This window comes from Canis lupus, chromosome 8 (assembly GCF_048164855.1).
Source record: "Canis lupus baileyi chromosome 8, mCanLup2.hap1, whole genome shotgun sequence".
In the NCBI taxonomy this organism is placed as follows: Eukaryota; Metazoa; Chordata; class Mammalia; order Carnivora; family Canidae; genus Canis; species Canis lupus.
Genome location: NC_132845.1, coordinates 68,198,510 through 68,225,752, shown reverse-complemented (window position 1 = coordinate 68,225,752; position 27,243 = coordinate 68,198,510). Strand labels below are relative to the sequence as shown.

At 42.7% G+C, this 27,243-nt stretch overlaps 1 protein-coding gene across 4 annotated transcripts in view; it reads right to left on the bottom strand.

Moving 5' to 3' along the window:
• LOC140638933 (zinc finger protein with KRAB and SCAN domains 1-like) overlaps positions 1-27,243 on the bottom strand; it is a 64,113-nt gene that overhangs the window by 25,822 nt on the left and 11,048 nt on the right. Inside the window, exons 3-6 of one of the 4 annotated variants that reach the window (XM_072837099.1) lie at positions 26,882-27,035; positions 24,815-24,906; positions 24,430-24,556; positions 21,404-22,222 (exon numbers count right to left, since the gene is read on the bottom strand). In XM_072837099.1, coding sequence (XP_072693200.1) covers positions 21,404-22,222; positions 24,430-24,556; positions 24,815-24,906; positions 26,882-27,035 — 1,192 coding nt within the window. Of the gene's footprint in view, positions 1-583; positions 757-4,460; positions 5,154-15,261; positions 22,223-24,429; positions 24,557-24,814; positions 24,907-26,881; positions 27,036-27,243 lie in introns of those variants that run through there. The other 3 variants (XM_072837096.1, XM_072837097.1, XM_072837098.1) reach the window with 3 other exon arrangements.

Genomic DNA, 27,243 nt, shown 5'->3' with positions numbered 1-27,243 from the left:
TGTCTGCTGTGAAGGTTTAGAAGCAATGACATCCCACAATCAGCACACCCAGAGCCCCGATCTCGGTTTCTAAATATCATTCTCCAGTAAAAATTACTAGAAAATGGAGAAATAGTTGATTCTAGATTGGGGAGCTTATAAAATGAGCCTGGAGCAAGCTGTAGTGACAGAAAGTTAAAAAACAAAGCAATGGGCGCGTCATAGGGATACAAAAACCAACTTGGAAAAGAAAAAGCCACAGCTACAACGATCATAGTTAAAACTTATCTGTGAGTCCACACTATGTTTAAAAAAGGGGGGGAGGGGAACCTGAATAAACAGAGAAGAGACAAATCTCCCACTCAGAATTATGCCAATTTATTTATGTAGATATTCTTCTGTCAAGAAGGCGGATTTCACTTCTTACTCCTGGACACTGGGCTGCACTTAGGGACTTGCTGCCACAAGGAGACAATGGAAACGAGCTGAAGGGAAGCACTACCATGCAGACACCTGACAAACACTAGCTGAGCTGGGTCACCAAGGGGTTGACATAACATCACTAGGGGTTATGTTAATGATAATGACAACAAAGGTACAATACCTCTGTGGCCCTTCTCCACACCCAGATTGAGGGACATTCTATAAAATACCTGACCTGTACTTCTCAAAACTATCAAGGTCATCAAAAACAAACAACGCCTGAGAAACTGTCATTGACCAGGGCACACTAAGTAGACTTGAAGACGTATATCATGTGGTACCCTAGATGGGATCCTGGAACAGAAAAAAGGATATTAGGGGAAAACTACTACAATTTAAATAAATTGTGGAGCTTAGTTAATAGTAACATACCAATGTTGGTTCCTTGGATGTGGCAAATGTACACAGTAAGGTAAGCAGTTAACAGTAACTGGAGAAGAGGTATATGGGAATTCTGTACTATCTTTGAGCTGTTCTAGAAATCTAAACTATTCTAAAATAAAACATTCAAGGGGCACCTGGCTGGCTCAGTCAGCAGAGCATGTGACTCCTGATTTCTGGGCTATGAGTTTAAACCCCACATTGGATATAGAAATTACTTAAAATCTTTAGGGGGATCCCTGGGTGGCTCAGTGGGTTAGCACCTGCCTTAAACCCAGGGCGTGATCCTGGAGTCCTGGGATCAAGTCCCATGTCGAGCTCCCTGCATGGAGCCTGCTTCTCCCTCTTCCTGTGTCTCTGCCTCTCTCTGGGTCTCTCATGAATAAATAAATAAAATCTTAAAAAAATAAAATAAAATATAAAATAAATAAAATAAAATAAATAAAATCTTTAGGGGCACCTGGGTGGCTCAGTCAGTTAGATGGCCAACTCTTAATTTTGGCTAGAGTCATGATCTCAGGGTTGTGTGATTAAGCCCCACATCAGGTTCCTCACTCAGCAAAGAGTTTGCTTGAGATGCACTCCCTCTACCTCTGCCCCTGCTTATGTGCTCTCTCTCTCTAAAATAAATAGGGGTGATGAGAACAGAGGGCTAGCTAAGGACAAAGCATAAGCTGACATCCCACAAATGACCCCCGCCCCCCCATATCCAGGGTGATATGTGTGTGATGTTCCTCAGGAAGTTCCTAATGTTGGGAATCCCTGGGTGACTCAGCAGTTTAGCACCTGCCTGCAGCCCAGGGCGTGATCCTGGGAACCCTGGATGGAGTCCCATGTCGGGCTCCCTGCATGTCGGGCTCCCTGCATGGAGCCTGCTTCTCCCTCTGCCTGTGTCTCTGCCTCTCTCTCTCTCTCTCATGAATAAATAAATAAAATCTTAAAAAAAAAAAAAAAAAAAGGAAGTCCCTAATGTCTTAATGTTAATACCTAGCTAGAGGGAAAAACAACATTTAACGTGACAGTGGCAAGGCCTCCAGTATCTTGAAGGTCCTCTTTAGCATATGAAAATCCTTTTTAAATCTCCCTTTTCCTTACTTCCCCTAACTTTGCAGGTATATAATCAGCCACCTCTCACTAGCCTGGGACAGCAGCTCTTCCAGCCCAAGGGTCCTGTCTCCTGCTTTAACAAAACCGCCATTTTGCATCAAAGACATCTCAAGAATTCTTTCTTAGTCATTGGCTCTGGACCTCACTACACCAACCCTCACCTATATTCCAAAACTACAATAGGGGAAGCTGGGTGGCTCAGTTGGTTAAGCATCTGACTTTGGCTCAGGTCATGATCCCAGGATCATGGGATCCAGCCCTGCATTGGGCTCCCTGCCCAGTGGGAAGCCTGCTTCTCCTCCTCCCATTCTCCTTGCTTGTATTCTCTGTTAAATAAATAACATCTTAAATAAGTCTTTAAAAAATAAAATAAAATCTTTTAAAAATAATGAAATGAAATAGAAAAAAATTAAAAATATGGGGCAGTGGGGGGAGGAAGCAGCTTCGATAAATGGTATTCTATTACGGAGTGGTAGTAATGACAAATATATTAGCTGTTAACTTCAACACTTACGATGTTGAAGCACATCATTCTTAGAGTTAATTAGACATTTTTTAAAAAGTTATGAAGCCTTTTTCTTTTACAATTTTTTTAAAGGTGTCTGCTTTGTCTCTAGGAGCAATAATTAATTTCTGACTCTCAACCAACAATAACCAGAATATTGGCCTAATGAAATAAAGTTTATAGCAGATCTACTGCAAACATAACACAATGCTTACTTTTACTCTTATCAAACACTTTTAACTAGTTGACAACATTATGACAAATTCTTCTTCCTTTGAAATCATACAGGCCATTTTCCAGTTTGGCAACTCCAACTCCAAGACTCAAAGGCTACCAGCAGAGGTTTATTAACTTATTTTTTATTTTTTAAAAAATGGGGGGGGGGGGACCTGGAAGCTCAGTTAGAAGAGCATGTGACTCTTGATCTTGGGGTTGTGAGTTTGAGCCCCACTTTCAGCATAGAGCTTACCTTAAAAATAAAAATGCAACAGGAGAAAATCAAATTTAGCTTTGTATGTACAAGGAATCCACACAGACATGAAAGTATGAAGGCAGTCAGGCAACATGGAGGCTTATAGATCAACCTAAGCTAAGGAGAGGGGTCTGAGGATACTAAGATAAGGAAGAACATTAGCAGGAAGGTGAGAGGAGAAGTTTGCAAAACAAAGGGTGCCTTATTGTGTAGGTTTTTAGGTAAAGAAGAATCTCATTAACAGCTGTCTTTCTGGCATAGGCAGGCACTTGAGGGGGGAAAGTGTAGAGCTTTTCCTGAATCTGCTGGGATTCAACTGCTTTTAACTCAAAATGCTATTCATGCTAAAGTACCCCATCTTGGGGCAGCCCGCCCTCAGCCCTGGAAGTTCCTTCTTTTGAAAAACTAGTTTCACACATTAAAAGTTGAATACCTGCAGAGGTTTCGAATAAAAATCTGCACATATCACCCGGCTGTTTACAACCATTTTATTAATTTCTCTGTTTGGCAGATGAAAGTCACAACCTGGCCTCTGCCTCCTCAAACTGTCTCATCACTGTCGTGCTCATTCCCTATGCCCTATCAATGCTCAATTCTCAGGGCAGATTTCTATATGTCTTTCAAATCTCAGCTTAATAATAAATCCACAAAAAGATACTTAACCTTAGTTATAATAAAAGACGTGAAAATTAAAGCTACAATGAAATGCTTCCATCTCTCAGGCTGGCATAGATTTTTTTTTAAAAAATTTGATAATGCTCTGTCTTGATTTTTGTCCCCTGAGCAAAGCCAATTATTTCACATTTGGTCATGTTAAAATTGCCCAAAGGTTTACTTAGGGATCCCCTCCAGATCTTGGCTTCTGAATTTTTCTTTTCTTTTTTTAACTTATTGATTGGTTGACTAACTGACCATAACCTCTATGCCCAATGTGGGGCTTCAACTCATGACCACGAGATCAAGAGTTGCATGCTCTACTGACTGAACCAGCCAGGTGTCAAGGCTTCTGAATTTTTATTATTCATTTATTTTTTTATTTATTAAAAATGTTTTATTTATTTATTCATGGAGGACACACAGAGAGGCAGAGACACAGACAGAAGGAGAAGCAGTCTTCCCGCAAGGGGCCAGACGTGGGACTCGATCCTGGGCCGGAGGCGGCGCTAAACCGCTGAGCCACCCAGGCTGCCCAGCTTCTGAATTTTTAATAAAGTATTTATAAAATAAAAAGCAAGTGGATAGAAAACACGAGTCTTTTATTACTAAGTCACATTGTTTTCACAGTGAACTACTTTCTTTAGGCTATCTAGAATGTTTAGCACAAGAGGCTCATACCTTCATGGTCAACTATAACCAGAAGAGAATTGTTCCTGTTCCCAGTTGTTCCGTTTCCGCCCCCCTCCCCCACCCCGCCTTTTATGCCAATTTCCCAAGACCTATACTCTTTTATAAAAGTGCCTCAGGTCCATTATGGAACAAAATGAGGCATAAATAAACCAAATTATCAGATTCTAACAACTGAATGGTACTTACCAACTAATGCTAGAACGCCTTTAACACACTCATTGTGTCCCTGAAAACTCATAAGCAGGTATATTTGTTAACTGAAGCACAGAATTCTACTGTACAGTACTTTCTTCATAGTAGCCTTCTAATCCCTGAAAACAATTGCTTTTTGACTCGTAACACTCTTCTTCATAGTTCTTTCAATTATTCCTTATATAACATAGGTATCCAAGGACATCACCTATCAGATCACCTTTCTCTCGACAAACTATTTATAAATGCTAATGTAAAAATGCGTTTCCAAACTCGAGCAGATGCCTGCTGTACATGTGTCTTCTAATCTGAACAAAGCCCAAAGGTACTATTCCCTCTCCAGGATCAGCCGCTACCCGGGACTTTAATGAAGCTCCGCAAGGTCCCCAAGTCCCTCAGGCGTGTTCTCATCAATTAGCTCAGAGTTCGGACTTTCCTTTTCAGAGCAACGGTAAGAGAGACGGCAACCTGGGTCCGACGAACAGACGACGCGGCTCGGGGAGAACACAGAAAAACTGCTCTGGACCGAGAACGAGGCAGTTTCATTTGTGAAGCCCCAGGGGCGAGAATGAAAAGGCTTTCCCGGGAGCGCTTCCACTCCCTGGGGCTGGGCAAGAGCACGGGGCTCCTCCCAGGAACTGCGGGGGTTCCCCAGGGGCCACAGCTGCCCAACCCACTTCTCCTTCCCCGAACCTTTTTGGCATAGGCTCCCTCTCCCGCCCGCCACGCGAACCAGGAATCGAGACGCTCACCTGATTTGAAACCGCTCGAAGCGCTCAGACACCTCTATGCACCCCGCGGCCGGCGCGGACGGAAGTACGTCAGAGCCCCGCCCCCGCGGGAGGTGCACCGGGCCTGTAGCGGCCCCTCTAGGAACCCGGGAAGTCGTCTCTGCATCTCGGTGTCTCAGGCTCGTCGGGGGTCGAGGCTCCCTGGGGACCCGCGGAGTCACTTCACTGCGGGAACTGGGAATCTAGTGCTACCCCTGCCCCCAACTTTTTTTTTTTCTTTTTTTTTTTAACCAAGGAAGTGCCGACCGTTTGAAAGCTTTGGCAGTTCTCCCACCCGATCGCTGTCGTCCGGGTCCAGAGAGAGGGACCGCCCGTGGACTTTGGAGCCCGGTTCATCTGTGACCTGGGCCCGTCCCTTCGTGAGAACTTGATCCACGTTTGTGGACGCAGAGCCCCACGCTTGGCCCACGAAGCCGAAGACTGAGTCGATCGCTCTCAGACTTGAGGCACGGTGGCATCAATCTGAACAGAATTCTGGGCACACATTTCAGAGGCTGCTTTCTAAGTGCTCCTGATGCAGTGGGGCTTGTTGAAGAAGTTTCTGCCTACCTTTTTCTGCAGCTGCTCTTGCTCAGCTGCAGTGTTTCTTTCCCTAGCCGCCAATGAGTTTGTTTTTGCCTGATCTCCCTCAAAAGGCACATGAAGGACAGCAACATGCCTGTACACAAAATTCCCTGCCTAAATGCACCATAACTTTATAGAAACATGACATCATTCCCCCTTATTTTCTTAGAATGATTTAAAAAACAAATTTTTAAAAAATTTCAAAGACGAGTGGCACCTAGGTGGGTCAATGATTGAGTGTCTGCCTTTGGCTTGGCCTTGATTCCGGGGTCCTGGGATCCCCACAGGGAGCCTGCTTCTCCCAATGCCTATGTCTCTGCCTCTCTCTCCGTGTGTCTCTCATGAATAAATAAATAAACGCTTAAAAAATTGTTTTTCAAAAACAAAAGTAGAAGGGATGACAGTGATCTTCCACGTACCAACTGGCCAGTTTCAACAGTCATCACATGGTCAGTCTTGTTTCATTCATTCATTTCCCCGTGCATGGTCAAACATAAAGATGGGTAGGTTTCTTGGTGCCACCTGTTAAGAGGCACCAAAAGCCAGTGCTAGCCCAGAAATGAGAAATTACTCATTGAGCAAATGAGCAAATTCAGGGTGTGAGGCCTGAACACCATACCATTCCACTGGAGAAAACCTGAATTTTTCTTTACTTTAGGTAGGAGAGGAGAAGGGAAGAATGAGGGAGTTGTCAAAGTCGAAGAATGAGGGAGTAGTTGAAGTCGACTTCGAAAGTAGTCGAAGTTTTCAAATATATCAAGAGTTGTCATTTCCAAAAGAAATTTGTTGTATAGGACCCCGGAATTCAGGACTAAGACCAATGAATGGGAATGCTAGAAAAGTTCAATATAACGAAGGACTTTCTGATAGAGTTGCTCAAAATGGCCACTTCTGGGATCATCTGTTGCTGTTTCGAAGAGGTGGGAGAGCCCTGGGGATGGGGAAGACAGGAGTATTGCAGAGCGCATTTTGGGGGTAGATGACCTTTAACACCTTCATACAGCTTGCCCCATACTCCTGTTAGTTTTTCCTTGACTTCCAAACCTTTCATAGGACTCCTTCACTGTTATCATTCCTTCCATATACCTCCTTAGAGCACTTACTACGAGCAAAGTACTGTTAAGCACTTGGTTTTACTTCTTTATTGCTGCGTAAAAAAACCTCAGAACGTAGTGGCTTAACAAGATAGCCAACATTTCTCATATTATCTCACAATTCTGTGGTTTGGCTGGGTTCTCCTGCTTCCTGTGGTGTCACCTAAGGAGCTGGGATGGCTGGCAGTTGGTGTTGGCCCACAAACTGGAAGCTCAGCGGGAATGGTGGCCTGGGGGTTCAGTGCTCCTCCCTGTGAGTGTCTGCATGGCTGCTTGGGCTTCCTCATGATATGACTGGCTTCCCCAAGAGGAGTATTTTAATAGGTGAAGATAGAACTTACATTTAGTGCTTAGTCTTGGAAGCTACACAGCATCATTTCATCATGATTAGATTGTTAAAATAGGCCACTAGGCCAGATTCAAGGGGAAGAAGAAAAAGACTATTTCTTGGTAACATTACAAAAGAGTATGTGGGATGGGAAATAACATGACTATCTCTGGAAACCATGTACTACATACATTTATCTTCATGATATTAATCCTATGAAATAATATAGTCCTGAGAATACTTAGCCTGTGAAATAATAAAATCTCTGCTTTACAGATCAGGAAACTCTAAGTACCAGCTCAGAAAAGTAAGTGCTGTGACCAGTATCATACAAGTGATCTGTGGGAAAGTCAAGATCCAAACTTGGCTCTTTCTCCAAAGACTATGTTTTTAGGTACTCTGTTGCCTCTGAGTTAGACTGGAGGAAGAAGAGATGGTTGAAGGGAACAGAATCACTAGGGAAAATCAGGAAACCTGCACAATCCCATGAGCCACGTATATTGATGCCTTGGTAGTGCTCTACCCAGCCTCTTAGTCAAAAGGATCTTTGCCTTGCCACGCAATCAGTGAGCTGTGTTGGGGCTTGAAGGAAATCCTTCCAATTCCAAGCTTGTTGCTCTTTCTAAAGAAAAGACAGGGCATCTGGATGGCTTAGTTAGCATCATACTCTTGATTTTGGTTCAGGTCATGATCTCAGGGTCATACTCTGCACTCAGCAGGGAATCTGCTTGAGATTCTCTCTCCTTTTCCCTCTGACCCTCCCCCTGCTTATGCACTCTCTTTAAACAAACAAATAAATAAATAAAATCTTTTTTAAAAAAGCAAAAGGGCCCAGAGCTGGAAAATATTAATGCCAAAATACACCTTAAGGATAACCTGGTTAAGCTCTTGTTTTCTGATGAAGAAACCAATGCCTGGAGAAGTCAGATCCAAGGCACACTAGTGAGCTAGTTAGTAGTGGAGCTGAGAGTAGAATCCAGATTCTCTAATTCAATCCTGTATCCTTACTATATCTCAACATTTTTATTTTTAAATTATTATTATTATTTTTAAAGATTGTATTTATTTGACAGAGAGAGAGAGAGAGAGAGAGAGAGCAAGCAAACACAAGCAGAAGTAGCAGAGGGTGAGGGAGAACCAGGCTTCCTGCTCAGCAGAGAGCTCGATCCCAGGACCCTGGGATCATAACCTGAGCCAAAGACAGATACTTAATCGACTCAGCCACCCAGGAGCCCCTCAACAGATTTTTTTAAATAGCGTTAGGAAGATCAATATGCTATCTATCCAAATCATCCTATATTACAGCAAGTTAACTTAGGATGAGTTATTTTTTCTTCCATTAATATAACTATGACAACATGGTACAACCACAAGAGAGCAAAGGGAAAAGTTAGCTACCTTGCCTGGTGGCTCACCGTGATGTGTCACCTGCATTTCTTCTGCAGAGCAGTTTTGATTTCCAAGAACCTTATACTTTTCCAGTGAATTCATTCAACAAACACCAAGAATGTACCAGGCATTCTGTTAAAAGCACAAGGAAGAGGGGCACCTTGTTGCTCAGTCGGTTGAATGTCTGACTCTTGATTTCAGCTCAGGTCATTGATCTCAGGGTCATGCGGTGGAGCCTCAGCATGGAGCCTGATTAAGATTCTCTCTCTCCTTTTCACTCATGCTAGAAAGAAAGAAAGAAAGAAAGAAAGAAAGAAAGAAAGAAAGAAAGAAAGAAAGAAAGAAAGAAAGAAAGAAAGAAAGAAAGAAAGAAAGAAAGAAAGAAAGAGAAAGAAAGAGAGAGAGAGAGAAAGAAAGAAAGAGAAAGAAAGAAAGAGAGAGAGAAAAGAAGCACAAGGGAAAAATAAAAAACACACAAAGTTCTTGGCAGATATGTATAATTGCAGATGTGGTCAATGAGAATAGAGCAGAGGCCAACAAACGGTGACTGAATGTGTCATCTTGGTTGACCACATCTTGGTTGACCACAGTCTAACCTCTTGTAACAGACATTCCTATGACAACCTTTGCTTCTAACCACTTACATGGCAGAGAGCTTACTGATTTAGAGAATAGCTCCCTCCTTTTAGAGAGTTTGAATTACTGAAAGTTCTATAAATTAAAGAAAAAATCTGAGGTGCCCGGCTGGCTCAGTGGGTGGAGCGTGGAACTCCTGATCTCAGGGTTGTAGGTTCAAGCCCCATGTTGGGTACAGAGATCACTTAGAAATAAAAAGTAATAGGGGCACCTGGGTGGCTCAATCAGTTAAAGAGTCTGACTCTTGGTTTCACCTCGGTAGTGATTTCAGGATTGTGAGATTCACTCGGCAGTGTCAGGCTCCACACTCAGTGCAGAGCCTGCTAGTTTCCCCCTTTCCCTCTGACCCTCCTCTCACTTACTTGCTCTCTAAAATAAATAAATAAATATTTTTAAAAATACATAATAATAATAAATTGCAGCAAAAATCTGTTTTCCTACAATTTCAACTCATTGACCCTGGTCTTTATCAGTCCTTTTCTCTCACACAATGTAGTTGTTCTTGTCAGTCCTTCAAAATATTTAAAAACTATCATGCCCCAGAGATCACCTACAGCAGTTCCACGATCTTGTCTGAAAGTTGCTGCTGGATCTTGGACTGTAAGTCCCTGCCTTTGCAGCAAATATACTGAATCTTGGACTGTAAAATGTCTGAACTGACCGAGGGCCTTTGAAGGGTCCACGGTTCCTAAATGACCACCATATTCCCCCGTCTTTCTTTCTCTATACTACCCAGTTGTCTTTTGTTTTGAAAGATTATTTGGCTTGAAAGAGAAAAACGTTCTCCTCTTCTTTGTGGGAGAAGTTTGGAAGGGGAAAAGCTATGAGTGATTACTGTAGCCTCTGGCTTCCTCTTTCCCCTTTCAGGTGGTCATGTTTCTCCCTCAAATGGTGGTTTTCTAGATCTTGCTCATTCTCACCTTGCTTATCTTTGCTGCTGTCACTACACTTGGCCAGTAGAGGGTGATCATACCTTGATTTCTTCTAGAACAGGGCTAGGCAAACTTCGCACCCATTACAACACAGCTGTGAAGACTTGCCTTTTTATTTCCCAGGAGGAGTCTGCATGAACAGCATGTTGGGGAGTTGCAAAGACATTCAGCTGAAGAAAATGAAAGGGGGAACTTGGCTAGCTCAGGTGCAATGCTTGATCTTGGGACTGTAAATTCGAGCCTTACATTGGGTGTATAGATTACTTAAAAAAATAAAATATTAGGGATGCCTGGGTCGCTCAGCAGTTGAGCTTCTGCCTTTGGCTTAGGGTGGGATCCCAGGGTCTGGGAATCAAGTCCCACATCGGGCTCCATGCAGGGAGCCTGCCTTTCCCTTTGCCTGTATCTCTGTCTCTCTCTGTGTCTCTCATGAATAAATAAAAATCTTAAAATATTAAAAAAAGAAAGAAAAAAGAAAATGGAAGAGAATAAAAGCAGAGTGATGTAGTTAGACAACCCTGCAGCTTACAGCTGGAGCCCTGTGGCAAATAGAGCCTTGGGAGATTTAGATCTGCAACTTGATTATTTGGAAAATGGGCAAAACACTACCTTCTCTGACAACTTTAAGAAATTTCTGTACCCAGCTCAAACTCACAACCCTGAGATCAAAAGTCTCACATACTCTACTGACTGAGCCAGCTAGACGCCCCACCTTCTCTGACAACTTTAAAGCATTTGGATCGCTTGAAAGTGAATGAGCTCTGTAAAGGACTATACCAACAGTAAGAGATTCATAATCTTCAACACTCTTGGCTACAATATTATTTCTGACCTTTTCTCTGGTTTAATGTTATCTCCCCATGTCTCCTCCCCCAAGGATAGATGTGGCTCCACCTATCACAGATTCTTTTTTCCATTCTGCCCTCTTTGGAGAGAGCCACTTGCCTTCTTAATAAGAGAGGGTAGGGGCACCTGGGTGGCTCAGTTAAGCGTCTGACTCCTGATTTTGGCTCCTGTCATGGTCTCAGGGTCCTGATGTTGAGCCCCACCTCGAGGCCCTAGATGACGGTCATGCTCTTTGGGGAATCTGCTTGAGATTTTTTCTCTCTCCCATTTCCTCTGCCCCTCCTCTCCTCCCGTGTGTGCACTCTCTCTCAAATAAATAAATCTTTAAAAATAAATAAAAATCTCAGAATAGAAGATTATAAAGGGCATCCCTCCCTCAACCAAAGTCTCCTCCTGCGCAGGCCCTCTGGAGGTCCCCCAGCCATACCTGATGTGCCTGAATTGACGCTGCTCTGGCTGGCTCCGCATCAAGGTTCTGCTTCCAATGGCTTCCACAAAGTGCTACTCCTGGTCCTGCAGCTTGTGTCCTGCTCCACCCCAGGGGCCAACATTTGCCTTATTACAGGGAGTGATTGATGAATTGTATGCTTATCCCAACTTGTCAACAGAAGGCAGTCTAGTGCCTTGAGGATGGGGTGCTTTTTTCTAATTTGTCCAAGTGCTGGTGCAGTGAGGTAGAGCGACTTCGCTTATCTGCCTGACCCATTGCTGTTACTGCTTTCCTTTTCTTATTCTTAGCACATGGCTAGACAATAATGTTTGTTGAAAAGGATCTTTGGCTCTGTGTCTTGGAGTCATGTGGAACAAATGGAATCCTTCCTTAGATATTTGGTGCAGAGGCCAAGTTCCCAGTGGGTTTTCTCTTCCCCAAGGAAAACACTTTATTGGACATATGTGGTGGTTTTGCTTTTATTATCCTGCACATGGACTGTTTCTCTTCTAAGATGTGGAATCCAGAACCAAATGTAGGGCACGTGATGACGATAAGCCAGGTAGGGAAGAGTCAGACTACCACCTCCTAGGTTCAAAGAGGAGAGTGGAGGCCATGCTTTAGACTTGGGGGCAGTGGTGACAAGTAGCAGAGGGACATGGGTTGTTTGGGACGAGCAAGGCTCCTTAAGCCTGTCAGCAATCTCTCTTATTCCAGGGGTAATCTGGCTCCTTGGAGGATTTGGGATTGCAAAGGCATGTGAATCTGAATCTGAAGGAGAGGGGTAACTTAAGAAAACCCCAGAGACTGTGAAATTTTGTACCTAACATTTGGGACTGAAACGGTGCCCAGAGCCAGGTTCCCCAGTTTCACAAAGACCTAATTTCAAGGTTATGTGTATTTTAGGGACTTGTGGGATGGAGAACATGGCAGCACGTTTCGCTTAAAAAAGTGACTTTGGGACACCTGGGTGGCTCAGTGGTTGAGCATCTGCCTTTGGCTCAGGGCGTGATCCCAGGGTCCAGGATCAAGTCCCACATCGGGCTCCCTGCATGGAGCCTGCTTCTCCCTCTGCCTTTTGTCTCTCATGAATAAATAAATAAAATCTTTAAAAAAAAGTGAGACTTTATGAGGGGTAAACAAACATTCAGGAAAGATCGAGGGGGCCCTGGAGAAAGCAATAACAGGTAGTATTTTTCGCACACTTAGGTGTGCATGCTTTACATGTAACTAAGACACAGCAGGTTGGTGGTGGATGAAGGATTCGATACTAGGCAAACTGGTTCCATCTGATGCCCTCGGACGGTTAACCATTGCACTAGGCTGCTCCATAAGCATAGTTGTGGGATCATGTAAGTGACTTATCAAGGATGGAGAATTGAGCTCATAGAGGAGAACAAGGGACATTGAAGTAGCACTAGAGTCACACACTTGGTTTTAAAATCCAGCTCTGGGAGCGCCTGAGTCCGTGGAGCGTGTGACTCTTGATATCGGGGTTGTGAATTCAAGCCCCACAATGGGTGTAGAGATTACTTAAAAATAATAAAAACCCTTAAAAACTAAAAACAATAAAATCCAACTCTGCCACTTGTTGGGTGAGCCGCCTCACTTTCTGGGCCCGTTTCCACACTTGTAAAATGAGGCAATAGTCTTTGCAAAGTTGATGTGTGGATTAAGAGAAAATTCATGGTTATTATTCATGAATAAAAGGGCAGCCTAATACAAGCCACTGCCAAGAGTTTCAAAGAAATGGCCAAATGTTCTAAAAAAGGGAGGAGGGATCCCTGGGTGGCGCAGCGGTTTAGTGCCTGCCTTTGGCCCAGGGCGCAATCCTGGAGACCCGGGATTGAATCCCACGTCGGGCTCCCGGTACATGGAGCCTGCTTCTCCCTCCGCCTATATCTCTGCCTCTCTCTCTCTGTGTGTGTGACTATCATAAATAAATCATAAAAAAAATTTAAAAAAAAAGGGAGAAGGAAGACAAGAGAAAATGCTGTCAAGAACACTGGTCATCTTTTGTGGCACCATTTAAGCAGTTGAGAGAAGAGTTAAACTCCAGGAGCTTTAACAGGGAGACGTGCAGCAGACATGGGAAGTGGTCATGGTCCAGTTGGTTGGGGAATTTGTTAGCCAAAAGGAAAGGACAAAGTCAAATCAAAGATTGTTTTGTTCCTTAATGCTACTGGCATGTGCTTATTGGAACATAGAACAGGTGTTGCAGGGTGAGGAGGAACATGGAGGCACCAGAGAGCAAGGCCAGGGGCTTGAGGGAGCAGGAGGGACCAGACAGTGAAGCATGTCCCAGTGGCCTCTGGCCCCTGGGGAAGAACACTGATGGGCAGCTGACAGTGACATGAAGCCATGATTAGCATGGGGGTTTGGAGAGTAGGAGACACTCGAACTGGGAACCCAAGACTACGGAAGCGAAAGGACTTGTCCAGCGGGGCAAGGGGAGAAGGCCATATCTGCACGTTTCCATTTGGCAGCTGTGACAAAGACCCAGGAATAGAGGTAGTGGAGGCAGCCACCAGGTTTGACCTGGACAGCACTGAGTGAAGAGGGAAGCTCTCTGGAAGAAACCCTGACCCTTGACTCTTGTGGCTCCTCTCTGCCCTTCAGGTTGCTGTAAGGTTCTAGTTACTTCTGGCCAAGGCTGGTATTACCAGCTCAGGGCTGGAATCTGCCTCAGAGCCTATCCTCCAAAGCAATAACCAAGTTCAGTAACATATTGGATCTTTCCCCATTTCTGCCTATACTGTCCCTCATTTTGATTCTCTGGAATCACTTCCTAAAATAATCACAAGCACACAAGCCCTCACTTCAGGTTCTGCTCTTGGGGCTGGGGGGGTGGTGGCAGGAAAAGGTGAAACTTCTCTTGAATCGGGATTTCATTATGATCAATGCAGAAAAATATTTTTCTTTTTCTCACATGTACCACCTGTTACTTCATGTAAGTTTAAAAAAAATAAATAAATAAAAGCTTATTTATTCAACTAGTGCCCTGGAAAGCAAGCAGGGCAGGAGTTAGTATTCCTTAAGGACCCTGAAACCAAAGCAGATAGAACACTTGGTGTCTCAATTCTGGTTTCTAAACAGGGTGAATAAATCAATTATTTAAACAAGACAAAGTAAAAAAAAAAATCAAGTGGAGTTTGCTTCATTATATTATGCAACAAAACCAGGTTATTGGGTGAGAGGTCACAGTGTGAAGTTTGAACCATCAGATCACATGTTGCACTGTTAGGAGGTTTCGTTTTTTTTTTTTTTTTTTTTTTAAATTTTTATTTATTTATGATAGTCACAGAGAGAGAGAGAGAGAGAGAGAGAGAGAGAGAGAGAGAGAGGCAGAAACATAGGCAGAGGGAGAAGCAGGCTCCATGCACCGGGAGCCCGACGTGGGATTCGATCCTGGGTCTCCAGGATTGCACCCTGGGCCAAAGGCAGGCGCCAAACCGCTGCGCCACCCAGGGATCCCTGGAGGTTTCTTTTTTCCTGAGTTTCATAAATCTGTCAAAGGTTGTACTTTAAAGGTTCTATCTTACAGAAAATCATGTTTTGGGGGATCACTGAAAGCTACTGTACTCCACGGTTTTTCATCTGGTTGTCCTCCTTCTGGGAAGCTACCCAGAACTCAAAGCTGCTGTGAAGAAGGGCACATTCATCTGGGTGAAGATGGCATGTAGGACGCAGTTTGAGTTTTTAACTTTGACGTTCTACTTTTTTGCCTCATCCACAATGTGTGTATTTATACAACCAAGAATGAGAAAAAACAAACACCGCCAACATTGCCACCTAGAGGTGATAATTTATTGTTTTACCATGACCCAGAAGAGAAACGACATAGAGATATTTATTACAATTCCCCACAATTTCCTTCCCCATCTGCTCTAACATTTGTCAGACATCACCGGCCTCCTAAAATGGACCATTGACTACAAATGCATGTAACTGTTATTTGGCTGCCATTTCTCATGGAAATTTTAGTCCTCCATCAAGTTTTCACATTATTTCCAAGAGAGGAGTTCCTTAGCTTTAAAAAAACCCCACTTTTCCTTTAAGATTCCATTATTTATTCAAAGAAGCCTTCCTAGAAAGGTTAATGAGGATTTGAAATGAACAAATTCAATTTAAAAATCACTTATTGAACATCTACTAAGCATCTGGACTCTTCTAAGACTAGTGAAATGAAAGGCCAGGTTTCAATAACAATAACTTAATTCTGCGGGTATACAAAGACAAGTTTCTTCTTTTGGTCTAATTTATTCTAATCTAAGGAACTAGGGACTGACGAAACAGGAAAGGTTTGTCTTATCCAGTCTACAGATAAACAAGACATTGCCTGAGTTAGCTCTCTATATAGATTTAGGCTTATCATGTTGACCTGGTTGTAATAATCTATATTTAACTACAAGTTAATAAAAATACATGTTCATTTTAAAATAATTGCTGATTTTGCTTGCAGTGCCCCCCCTCTTACCCTTAAACTCTTATTATTTTTAGATCAAGATTTTCCTGCACAACCACCATCTGCTGCCTTCCCCCCCACCCCCATCTATTTGTTTTCACAGAAGAACCCCTGCTACTAGCAGAAGCAGCTCTAAGCCTAACATGCTTTGTCCTTGCTAGGGCAGAAAGAAACCTTACCTAAACTGTTCAGAGGTTGAGGTGAGGGGAAAAACAAGTGAGCACTGACCAACACACCTGAGTCGGGGCAATTTGCAGCTGCCTAGTCCCTTCCCTGGACTGAAGGAACTTTAAAACCCAAATCTGAAACTGGAATGAAAATCCGAGTTTTTATGCCACCTTTCAATCACTCACAGGTCTCATTTTTTTCTTACTATCTTAAAACATTTAGCCTCACTGCTTAATGAGTGCTTGCTAAAGGGAGAAAGTTTAACTTTAGGACCAATTAGCTTTGCTAATAATTTCTGTGTAACTTGAAGTGAGCCATGATTCTTTAACTAAATGGAGGGGAGAAATCTTAACGACTTTTTTTTTTTAAGCTGTTAAAATAATATTGTTTAGAAGTCAACCTAGTGCCTCTCCTTAACTTCCACTGTTTCAGGATAAAGAGAAAAACATGAAGTTTATGGTATCCACTGTTAAACAGAACCAGACAATGTGAAATGAAATTCTCACATTAAGACATTCTGTCAGATAAGATGTCCAAAATATTTCCCCAACTTTTGTTTGACCTGCAGAATCGGAGATGGCTTAGCCTCCCTATAACTTCAGGTTTGTTTTACAAAGCTTTGAAAAGTAAAACAGATACTTTCATCTTCAGATAGAATAAAAAATTAATCTGAGTAGCAAAATAAGTAACTGCTTTTAAATGTACAGTAGTGTGTCCATTCTAAAAACAAAACCTAAACTTATGTTAGGAAAACTTTTCAAATAATGTTTTTTATTGAATCCTCCAGTAGTAGTTGAAATAAAAATGTACTCTAACTTCTACGAAAAGATCTATTTATACCACTTAAATTCCTCTTCTCTGATTCTACATTTCACTTTGCAACCTGCAGACCTTCATTTGGTTTCCCAAGTGGGGAACCCAGCCCCTTCATAAATATTTCTCAGAAGTTGCTCAGAGTGGGACTCACAAAAATATAGCTCCTCTGGCAAGTATTGCTGCCACCATTTGACTACATTTTAATACTGTTACTCCAATTCACATAACAAATCTTCCATGAGGATGGTAGGATAAACCTGGTTAGCTAGCTTCAGGATGAGGACTTCAGGGTGACCAGACCCCAGAATAAAAGGTGATCAACTCTAGGATAAAAAGGAGGAAAAAAATTCCTTCACAACTATGAATCTTCACAAGCCTTCCAATGGCAGGGAAAGAACAATCCCAGGAAGTGAGTGCGGGGCAGGGAAGGTACACAGGAGCACAGTCAAAGGGAATGCTGCAAAAACGGTTCTCCAGCCGTATTAGAAAAACTTACTGCTGTGTAAGAAACTGGATGCATCTGTGCCTATTTTCAAGGAAAGGGTCCATCATGGTGCTTTGCTATCCCAAATTTCCTAAGCATGAAGATCAGAGTTAGTGGGGGAAGCAGGACTGGTTTCCACAATCTGGTCACCAGGTTAAGTGGTCCCGCTGGCTTCTCCAGGGCACCTCACCAACTCTCAATTCATGTAGATGGCCCTCTCTCGCCCCACCACTACAAGCTCAGACCTATTTTCTTGGCATGGCAGGTAAGGATCCACTTTCTGGCTTTGAAAACGTTCAGGAAGATGCAAATGTTTCTAGAAACGGTTCCATTTTAGAGTCCTATTAACCTCTCTCTCCTAATCTCCTCTCCTGACTTGGTAAGCCAACTATGAAGGTTTTCTCTCATTTCCCCTGCTCCTCAGCACTGTAAACTGACTTTTTGTCTATACCCACATCAACTTCTTTAACTACTCATTCCAAAACTTTGCTCTTTTGGAGTATGTGTTCTGTCAAATAGATTAAAATACATTTTTTATAGGGAATATACAGAACGACAACCTGGGGTAGAGGTACAAACATGGGACACTGATGTTGTGGTCTTACAAAATATATAGAAGTTACCGAGCAGGAACAATTTTTGCCTTCTTTTTAGCATTTCCCCACATTTTCCCCTTCTTTTGTGGATCCTCTGGAGTTAAGATTGAGCTTCCTCTGCAGTGTTTCTGAAATTCATTACATGATTGGAACACACTGACGGAATTCATTTTCTGTCCAAAGCAATGAGTGGTCTACATGAAAGTTTTCCTCACATACAATATTAATAAAGTTTATTTACAGTGTGAGCTTTCTGATGCTAAGGGCTGAGATGTGATGGAAGGCTTTGCCATATTTATCGCATTCATGAGGTTCCTTTCTGGAATGAATTCTCTGATGTATGTAAGATGTCAATTGTCACACATGTCAGACATGGCGAGCTCTCTGTACATATTTAGCAGTTTCACTTTTATGTCTTTAATAGAATACTAAGTGTCTTACATATCAAAGATGCCTCACAGATGCCTCTGATTCTCAGGCTGTAGCCTTGCCTGCCAGGCCAGAGCAGAAACAAATTCCCCACAATCTGAAGAATTTTACTTCTCTTCTTGGCAGGTATATTTAAGGTATATTCCTAAAAACCCTTAAAAAACTTCCATTAGGTCAACTAGCATGCTAATGGTTAACTACAGAGTACTCAACTTAAAGGCTTCAGCTGGTCAAGAACTTCTGAATGTCCAGACACTAATGAGCTGTGGTAATAAGCCTTTCTGACCATGACCCAATTACACTCTGCACTGGGCAGCCGATAAATGGACACGACGTGAATGGTTTTAATCAACAGTCATAGCCTCTTTTCTTCAGAAAACACATTTTCAAATGGCTGCTTGAAGAAATGCGTCTGCTAAAGATCTGAAGGCAACCACTGTGACCATCCCATGGTCAACGTGGGACAAAGATGCAAAGCGCAGGTTGCAATGAACTTTCCTTTTCAAAAAACGCAAATGGTGGCTGCATTGTCAGCATGTGATTGTGGCTAAAGAAAGGTGAATGTGGAACCAACCAAAGTTCATTGCCTCTTCAGAACAGTTGGTGCGTTGATCTGTGCCTGGGCCAAGTGCCCCAGTGCTCCCAGGGCTTCCCAGGGGCAAGTCTCTGCTGACAAGCACCAGCAATTTTGTGTGAAGCCTCCATTGTGGCTTTTTGAAGAAAACATTAAAAAAGCACTTCTACTTTCATTTAGTATAAAAAAGCTACTTAGGTATATATACTCTTCTTGAATATCTCCTCTGTCATTCTTAAACTGGATGGATGGAAATATCCTGGTCACCAATGGGCCTCCTTTAAGTTTCTGCAGGCCAACACTGATGGAACGGCTTGGAAGCTCCAGGAGAGTTGTAGTTGGTCCCAGTTAGAAAGAGAGGCCAAAGAATCACTGCTGCACAGAATTTGTTTGGTCTGGAACTGAAGCCACAGCTGCCCCCACCTCACTGGTTCCCCATAAAGCCATACTGTCTTGTAGGCTTAAGCTGTCAGTCAGCAAACAACTGATGAGGGATAGTTTTAGTTGTTTCTTGATGGAAAAACTCATGTGGGGTTCTCCCATTAGGGGGAGAGTCTTTGGGTCTCTTTCTAAGTTTCTGCAGGGCTGTCCACCATCATTTGCATGCTCTCATGAACAAAGACCTCTCTACCCAAGTCCCTAAGGACTGCCTATGTTGCCCATGATAGCTGGGTCTCCCATGTGTGTATCCGAAAACCATCTGTTATTAGCTTCTAGGCTGTCGATTGCTTCGATGGAAAAGATCAGTTTCATAGCCTCCCCTCAGTCTTCAGGGGATGAGAAACAGAAAAAATTGTACAGTTCAACCATGATACAGTCACATCTCAGCTTGTTGGTGAACTTCTCAGAGCAACAAACATGTTGGGTAACTGCCAGCTAATGGTATCAAATGCCTTTATCAAGTTTCTGGAAAGTGTGGGGGGAAAATGCCCTTTACAACTTTCCTTTTTTTGAAATGCAACAAAAATCACATCTTCTGTGCTGTACTTTTAGTTATAAATGATTCAGAAAGTGCCTAAATGATCATGTTGTCCTTCAGCTAACTGAAGAGAATTCTGGCGAAGATCTTTTGCCCCAGAAAGAGGTCAAGACACGGCCTTAGTAAATATTCCTATTTTTCTTAAGATAATGACGAGAGAGTTGTTTCTGACATTCCATGGTATTTACTCACAAATCTGTGTCTAGGAAGAGTCTATGCAGGCAGCGAGCCAGTGCCTTTCTTTTATAGTCAGGATAAAAAGAGCATCAGACCCTAGAGCTGTTAGCATGACTTGGGACTCCAAAGGTCCTCTTCAAAAGCTGGGCCAGGCTACCTACTTCTGGTACTCATGATTCACACAGGGTTTTATCATAAGCGTGTAAGTACTGTCAGAAGTCAGGTATAACAAGTGCCTCTTAGGTGTTCAGCACTGTCTCCAGTGCTATCTGGGATAAAATAGATCCCTTGACAATTGAAGCATCTCTTTGGGGAGGGAGGGGCCATGATGAAAACTTTCAAACGCGAAACAATGGAGGATTAAAAGACAGTCTACAATCAGTCAAGTGCTAAAACTTGTGGAGAAATGCATTTCAGAGTGCGAATAGTGCTTTTGGGATTTCGAGTAGGGAGAGAAGGGCTTTGAATCATTGTTGCCATTTCAGTAGAATTTATCTCAGCGATGAGGATAGAACCATCTACATTTGTTGCGTCCTTTGGAACTGTAGACTGGTGCACATACCCTCTTTCAGGAAGAGCTAGAAATCTTTGGTTTGATACCCATCAGCACAGTCCTAGATTTCTATAGCTTTGGCAGGCTACCAGTGATCATATATATAACTTATCATATATATAACTAGTTTGAGCAGCAAGTCCCAATGCAGTTTAACTGTTCCTTGTTTTTGAGAAATAAGGTATAACAAGTTGTTGGCCAAGTAGGGCTTGTTTGTGGCAAGCAGCTTTAAACCCCAGTATCACTTTTGCAGAGCCAATCTTAATCTTCAATCCTATATTGTGGTTGCTGAGTCTGAGAGCGCCTTAATAGGTATCCTCATTACTGAAAAGCTTGACATTTGACATTATGTGTGCTTTTATCTTGCATGGAAATATCGTGTGGATTCTCCATATGACTAGCTTTTCCCTGCAGGGGCCGTGTGGAAGGATTACATGCCCACAGACAATGCAAAGGCGGAACGCTGCTGATGGAACTACAAGGATCCTGAAGTGTGATTTTTTTCCTTTGAATCTGTTAAGGCCCTCTTTTTTTTCCCCTCCGTGGGCACACATATCTCTGAAGTAATTTTGGAAACAAAAGGAGGAAATGGCTAGCTGACAAATTCTTGCTCTACACACAGCTTTTCAGGAATGCACCAAATGCATCAAGGGAGGCAGGGCTGTACTCAGAGGCTCGTTCTCTGGTATGGATCCTGTGATGCAGAGTGAGGGTCGAGCTCCGGGTGAAGGCCTTACCACACTTAGTGCACTTATAGGGCTTTTCTCGGGTGTGGATTCTCCGATGCAAAATAAGGTATGAGTTTCGGTTGAAAGCTTTTCCGCATTCACTACATTCATAGGGTTTCTCCCCTGTGTGGATCCTCTGATGTTTTGTCAGGTCTGAGCTCTGGCTGAAGGCCTTCCCACACTCATTACATTCATAGGGTTTCTCTCCAGAGTGGATCCGCTGATGGAGAATGAGATTTGAACTGTGACTGAAGGCTTTGCCACACTCATTACATTCGTGAGGTTTCTCTCCTGTGTGGATTCTCTGATGCAGGACCAGGTTGGAGTTAAGACTGAAGGCTTTCCCACACTCGCTACATTCATAGGGCTTTTCTCCAGTGTGGATGATTTTATGGCGAATAAGGCTTGAGCTCCTTGTGAAGCATTTACCACATTCATCACATCTATGGGACTTTGCTCCCGTCGGAGCTTCTTCAGGGGTGTTAAAGTTTGAACTCAGGCTGAAGCTTCTTCCCAAACCTTTGCCCTTCTCCCTTGGGCCTCTCTCTCCTGTGGCGGGCTTTTTTTCCTTGGTTGTAGCTGGCCCCGAATCTCTTTTTTCTCTTCCGGTTTTTTCCTCAGGGTTTCTCTGCTGCCTCTCTACTGTTCTGCTCTGCTGTTCACGTTTTTCTCCAAAATCTTTTTGGAATCTTCCTGTCATCTCCCCACGTGGCGCTGAGTCTTCTGCGATTTCAGCCTTTGAGGTTGACTCCTCATTCTCATTCCTGTTTTCACAACCTGACACAATAGAAAATAAAAATGCCACCATTTTCTTTTGAATATGTGGGTTAATCAAGTGACACTGTTTTCCTGGAAGCTTCTACATGCCTGCAAACTGACCTCACAGGATTAATTGAGATAAAATCAGAGGACAGAGGGAAAGAATGGGGACAACACGGAGTTGAGCTGGGGAAGGAGAGGGTGGGCCGAGTAGAGGACAGCTCCACTGGGGGGGCAAGGGGGTGGACAGAGCAGAGGAAGCAGAACTGGTTAGGGATGGAAGGGATGAGGGATGAAGAATGAAGGAACGTTAAGGGGGTCACAATTCACAGTTCTACAATTTGGTCACCCAATAATTAATATGGAGGAATAGACATTTAAAAAAATCCATGTTCCATTTCTAATATTAAGCATGAGTTTGAATGAAGAAAATGGACAGGTCTTGCCTAGAAACAGTAAGGGTACCAGCCCACAAAGGAAGGCATGTAAACAGTTAATAAAGGAAGAGTGAATACTCCAATTCTGTGAGATTTTTAACAAGTCCATGGTTAACGGACAACACAAGAGCTCTGGACTTGGCAGGTAGACAGATCTTCAGATACATGAGATTTTCTCCTCCAGTAAGAGCAGCCCGGAGCTGACAGTGCTCAAGTATCCGGGGTGAGGGCAAAGAAGTTGGTTGGGGCATTAGTAAACATAACTAAAACCTTCACTGACAGACCACTGAGAATACCCAAGAACAGAAAAGACACTGAAAACAATCCTGGACATGTTCCACAAAGGAGATGATGTTAAAAAAAAAAAATTACGAATGCAAAGATGATCCTCTCATTTGGCAACCAGCACATGAAAACATTGGAATATATCTTTATTACAATCTGCTAGAGTCTGTGCATCATTATTTTTAAGTAGAGAGTGAAAATTGTTCAATGAACATGCACTATTTTATAGATGTTTACATTCATCTGGGAAAAAACCCAAGATGTTGCAACCCTATTATTTATTTGGCCTTAAGCACCCTTTCCAAGGGGGTTTGCGCTATCCCAAAGAGGCCCCTGAATGCAACCACAGAAAGAAAAGTATCTAAGCCCTGGCTTTAGTGATGAAATCGCATAAATACCGACCCTTCCTAAGGAAGAGGAAATTGGTCCACTTCTTTTGAATTCCAATCCAAAGTCCTTGGTAATTGGGATAGTTCCCAGACTGTATCTGATTTTTGTTTGCTTTTTGAAGTTATCCTGGGGTAGGTAATACTTAGCTCATAAACACAGATCAGTTACTTGGCTTAATTTTCAGACCGTGGTCCAAAGAGCAAATACCAAGAAACACTCACCCAGTTAGGTCTACGGTTCAAAATAAAAGCTGAAGCTTCTTCAGGAATATTCTTTCTTCAGTTCCCTTCACCCACCTACCTTCTGCCCTCCCCAGGCAGAAGTCTCACTGTGGACTTCCCATGACACAACTATGCTTTGCAGGACTGTCTTCCAGGGATTGAGGGAAGAGGACAAATGGGAATGTTTGTCAATTGTGTCACCTTGTCTGAACTGGCTGATGCCTCTTAGAGCTTGTTTTTGTTCTTAACTGCACTGCTACTCTATGGAAGCAGACCTCTCCATAGAAGAGCACCACTGTAGTCAGAAACAGGGAATCCTAATTGTAAGGGAGGCACAAGCCATGAATTACACAAAGTTATTGTGGAGCAGCACTCCCAGGATGGAAGATGGCAGAAAGCCCATGGAAGGATGCCTAGTAAGTCCAGGAATGCAGTCCTGGGTTAGGATCAGATTGATGATTAGGTCTCACCTGGACCTTTATAATAAGAAAAACAGATTCCATCCCCTTGACAGAGGCACCTACATTACAGCCCACAGAGGCTGGAGAAGAATCTTAAGTATCAAAGTGGTTCAAGAGGTGAGAACTCAGAACATGAGAGGACTTCTGATTTCAAATAGCAAAAACTACATAAAGTTAAAAAATCCACTTGGAATCAGGGAATCACAGTATCAGATGCTGGGGGTTAAATGAACACAAATGGGCTCCTTCCTCTACCTGGCCTGAAGAGAGGGGGCTCAGTAGTCTTTCAATCCTTGTCAACTCTCAACTGAACACATCAGAGATCCCACAACTAACCAAAAAACAACAACAACAACAACAACAACAAAAACCAAAAAAAAAAACCACCCACCACAAAACAATCTTAGACGATGATGCTGCATCAGTCTTACCCTGGGAAAACACGTTCCCATAATTCTCCTGCCTGTTGTCCCTATTGAGATTCTTCCGAGCCAGGTTCTGACATCCCCATTCCTCCAGGATGAGGGACACGGCCATGTCCTCGATCTTCACCATTGCCTGAAATAATATGAGATCCCCACACTCAGTTCCCCCAAAGCTTAGGGACAATCCCATCACCCAAACCTGGAGTCAGGGATAGAGTTGGAAAGAATAGGTGACCATGCCAGGCTCTGGCTCTGGCGGATGCGGAGGGTGGGAGTGGGGCTACTCTGTGGGGAGGGGCATCAAAACTGCGTCCTGGGTGGAGAGAGCTAAAAGAGCTCCAGGAAGAGAGGCAGCCAGGGTCTCAGGAGGGCAGAGGGGCCCACAGCTCACCTGGGAATCTGCCGTGAATAGTGCAGATGCCATCGCTTGGTCTCTGGGACTCCCCTCGTGATGAGGGGCAGGAACGTGTGTGGCAGGGAGAGCTGGGGGAGGAGAAAGGAGCTATGAGTAAAATCAGCTCTGCTCTGGAACCCCCGTCCAAGAAGGACCCCAGGGCACTCTCTTTCCTGCACCTGTGTGTTTGATATTCAGTGTTTAACTATAGAATAGGTAACTACAGAGAATCTAACGAAGGAAAAGTAACGATCTCTGCTTTCCCGAGACGTTTAGGCAGGAGTCACAAGGAGTCATAAAAAAGGTCCTTAAAAATCACCTGGTTCAATCTCTTTAAAGAGGGGGAAACCAAATCCCAAGAGAGTAAATGACTTGCCTAATAGCACACAGCTAAGAATGGCAGAGCCAACCCGGCTTCTTATTCTCAGCTATGGAAGTAGGTAACTTTCAGTCCATGATTCAAGTTTGGCTCACAAGTGAATTTTCTCCAGTTCAAGGAATAGTACCAGAGCATCACAATCTCATTTAGTTGTGGAAAACACAAACGTTAACAACGTTTAGGAGTAATATCTTGTAACGCAAGGTACAAAGGGGGTCTTTTCTGGCCATTTTTTATGCTTCCCGTTTTCTCCCTCACTTAGCCAGTTTTTTTGAGAAGATGTATACAAGGTTCAAATATCACCAAGACATTTACTAGTACACAGAAGTATGGGTTGACACCTGATCTAACATAAGACCTCTATCACACGATCACACAAACTGCAATATGTAAGAACAACTATACAAGTTTTTAAACCACAAAATTAAAATCTTCCCTTGCCAAGTAATATTAGATTTGGAAATGTTGCTAGATAAACAGATGATGTTGCCCTAGCTGCAAAGAATAAGAGCAATGAATTTGAAACTGAATTACTAAACCATGTGTAACTATTTCAGACCATACAGTTATAAGCTAAAGCAAAATGTACAAAAAGATCAAGTATCCAGCATTTTAAACTTCCAAGAACTAGGAAAGACTCTGGAAAAGGAGTAGTGGCCAAGAGGGATCTGAGAATAAAAGCATACAGCTGAATTCCAAGGAGAACTATTTACAAGTATCAACTGTTTGTGACAGGGTCTCTAAAACTGCTACTCTGGCAAAGGGAAACTCTAATCTGGCACTTAAAACTAAAAATATACTCTTCAATTTTCTGATTTCCCCCTTGTGGAGGGAGTGTGGAGAGACCTCACAAGCCCTGCATAGGAGATGATTGGGACTGGATGGACAGTAGTGGATGCACTGATTTGCAGATTCCTCCAGAATGCATGGAAGAGAATGTTTTCTGAAGCTCTAATATTCCTGGCCTTAAATGTCATCACAAATTAACACATTGGTTAAGAAACGTGCCTTTATCAACTCTTCTTCAACAACTGGACTTTTAATATGTTGTTTTTAATGATATTCTATGCACCTACTTTGATTTTTAAATTGGATTAAAGATATTGTTAATATTTACCTCAAAGGAAAAAAAATTAAACGGACTTTTATGTAGATGACCCTGAAATGATTTTTCCCGTTTCTCAAATAAAAAAAAATTTTTTTCCATCCTTTTCCCACTGTTTGAAATTTCTGAAAACTAGAAAAAAAAGGTTATACAATACTTTTATACATTTTAAATAAAATAAATTTTAAAAATGATCCTTTTTTAAAGGCAATTTATGACATTAACCAGAGTGTTTCAAAACCCAGGCTGGAAATATATAACTTCTTCCTAGTACTTTCCTGTAAAAAAAATAAATAAATAAAATCTGCTGCACATCCAAAATGCTAACAATTCCAAGAATAATGTAATGTCCTCCCAAATTAATTTCATTTACCTTCTCAGTAACATCAACTCCTGAGGTTGGCCTATAAGTTAGATTTTCCACAATATTTAATTAATAATGACAGTAGTGTGTAATGATAAAAAAGAAGCATGCTTTTTTTTTTCTTTCTTTTTTTTAATTACAGACCCTCAGCAACGCAGAGAGTGCACTCCCATCTCGAATAGTTTGCTTTTCCCCACATGAAACTTTGCTTCTTACCGCGTGACTGTAAGAGACGAGGTTTCCGAGATGAATGCTTGAAATGGGACTGGGTGGCCTCATGATGAAGGTCAAAGCTCGAGGACTCCTGCACTGGATCCAGAGGCACCATCCCCCTTGCGAGCATCTCAGGTCCATGAACTTGACCTGGGACCTGAGGACAAATAGAGTGGGCTTGCAGGTAAATCATTTTTTCAATTGGACTTTAAACAAACAAAAAGATGGTAAGTAGACCAGTGGATGTAGGGGAAGGAGTCCAGAACGCCTTTTAGAATCTGAGCAGAGCAGAAAGAGTAACCAGTATAAATACTACTGGTGCCAGCTCTAAATTGTAACTTGCTGTTTGCTCCAGGCTTAAAGCC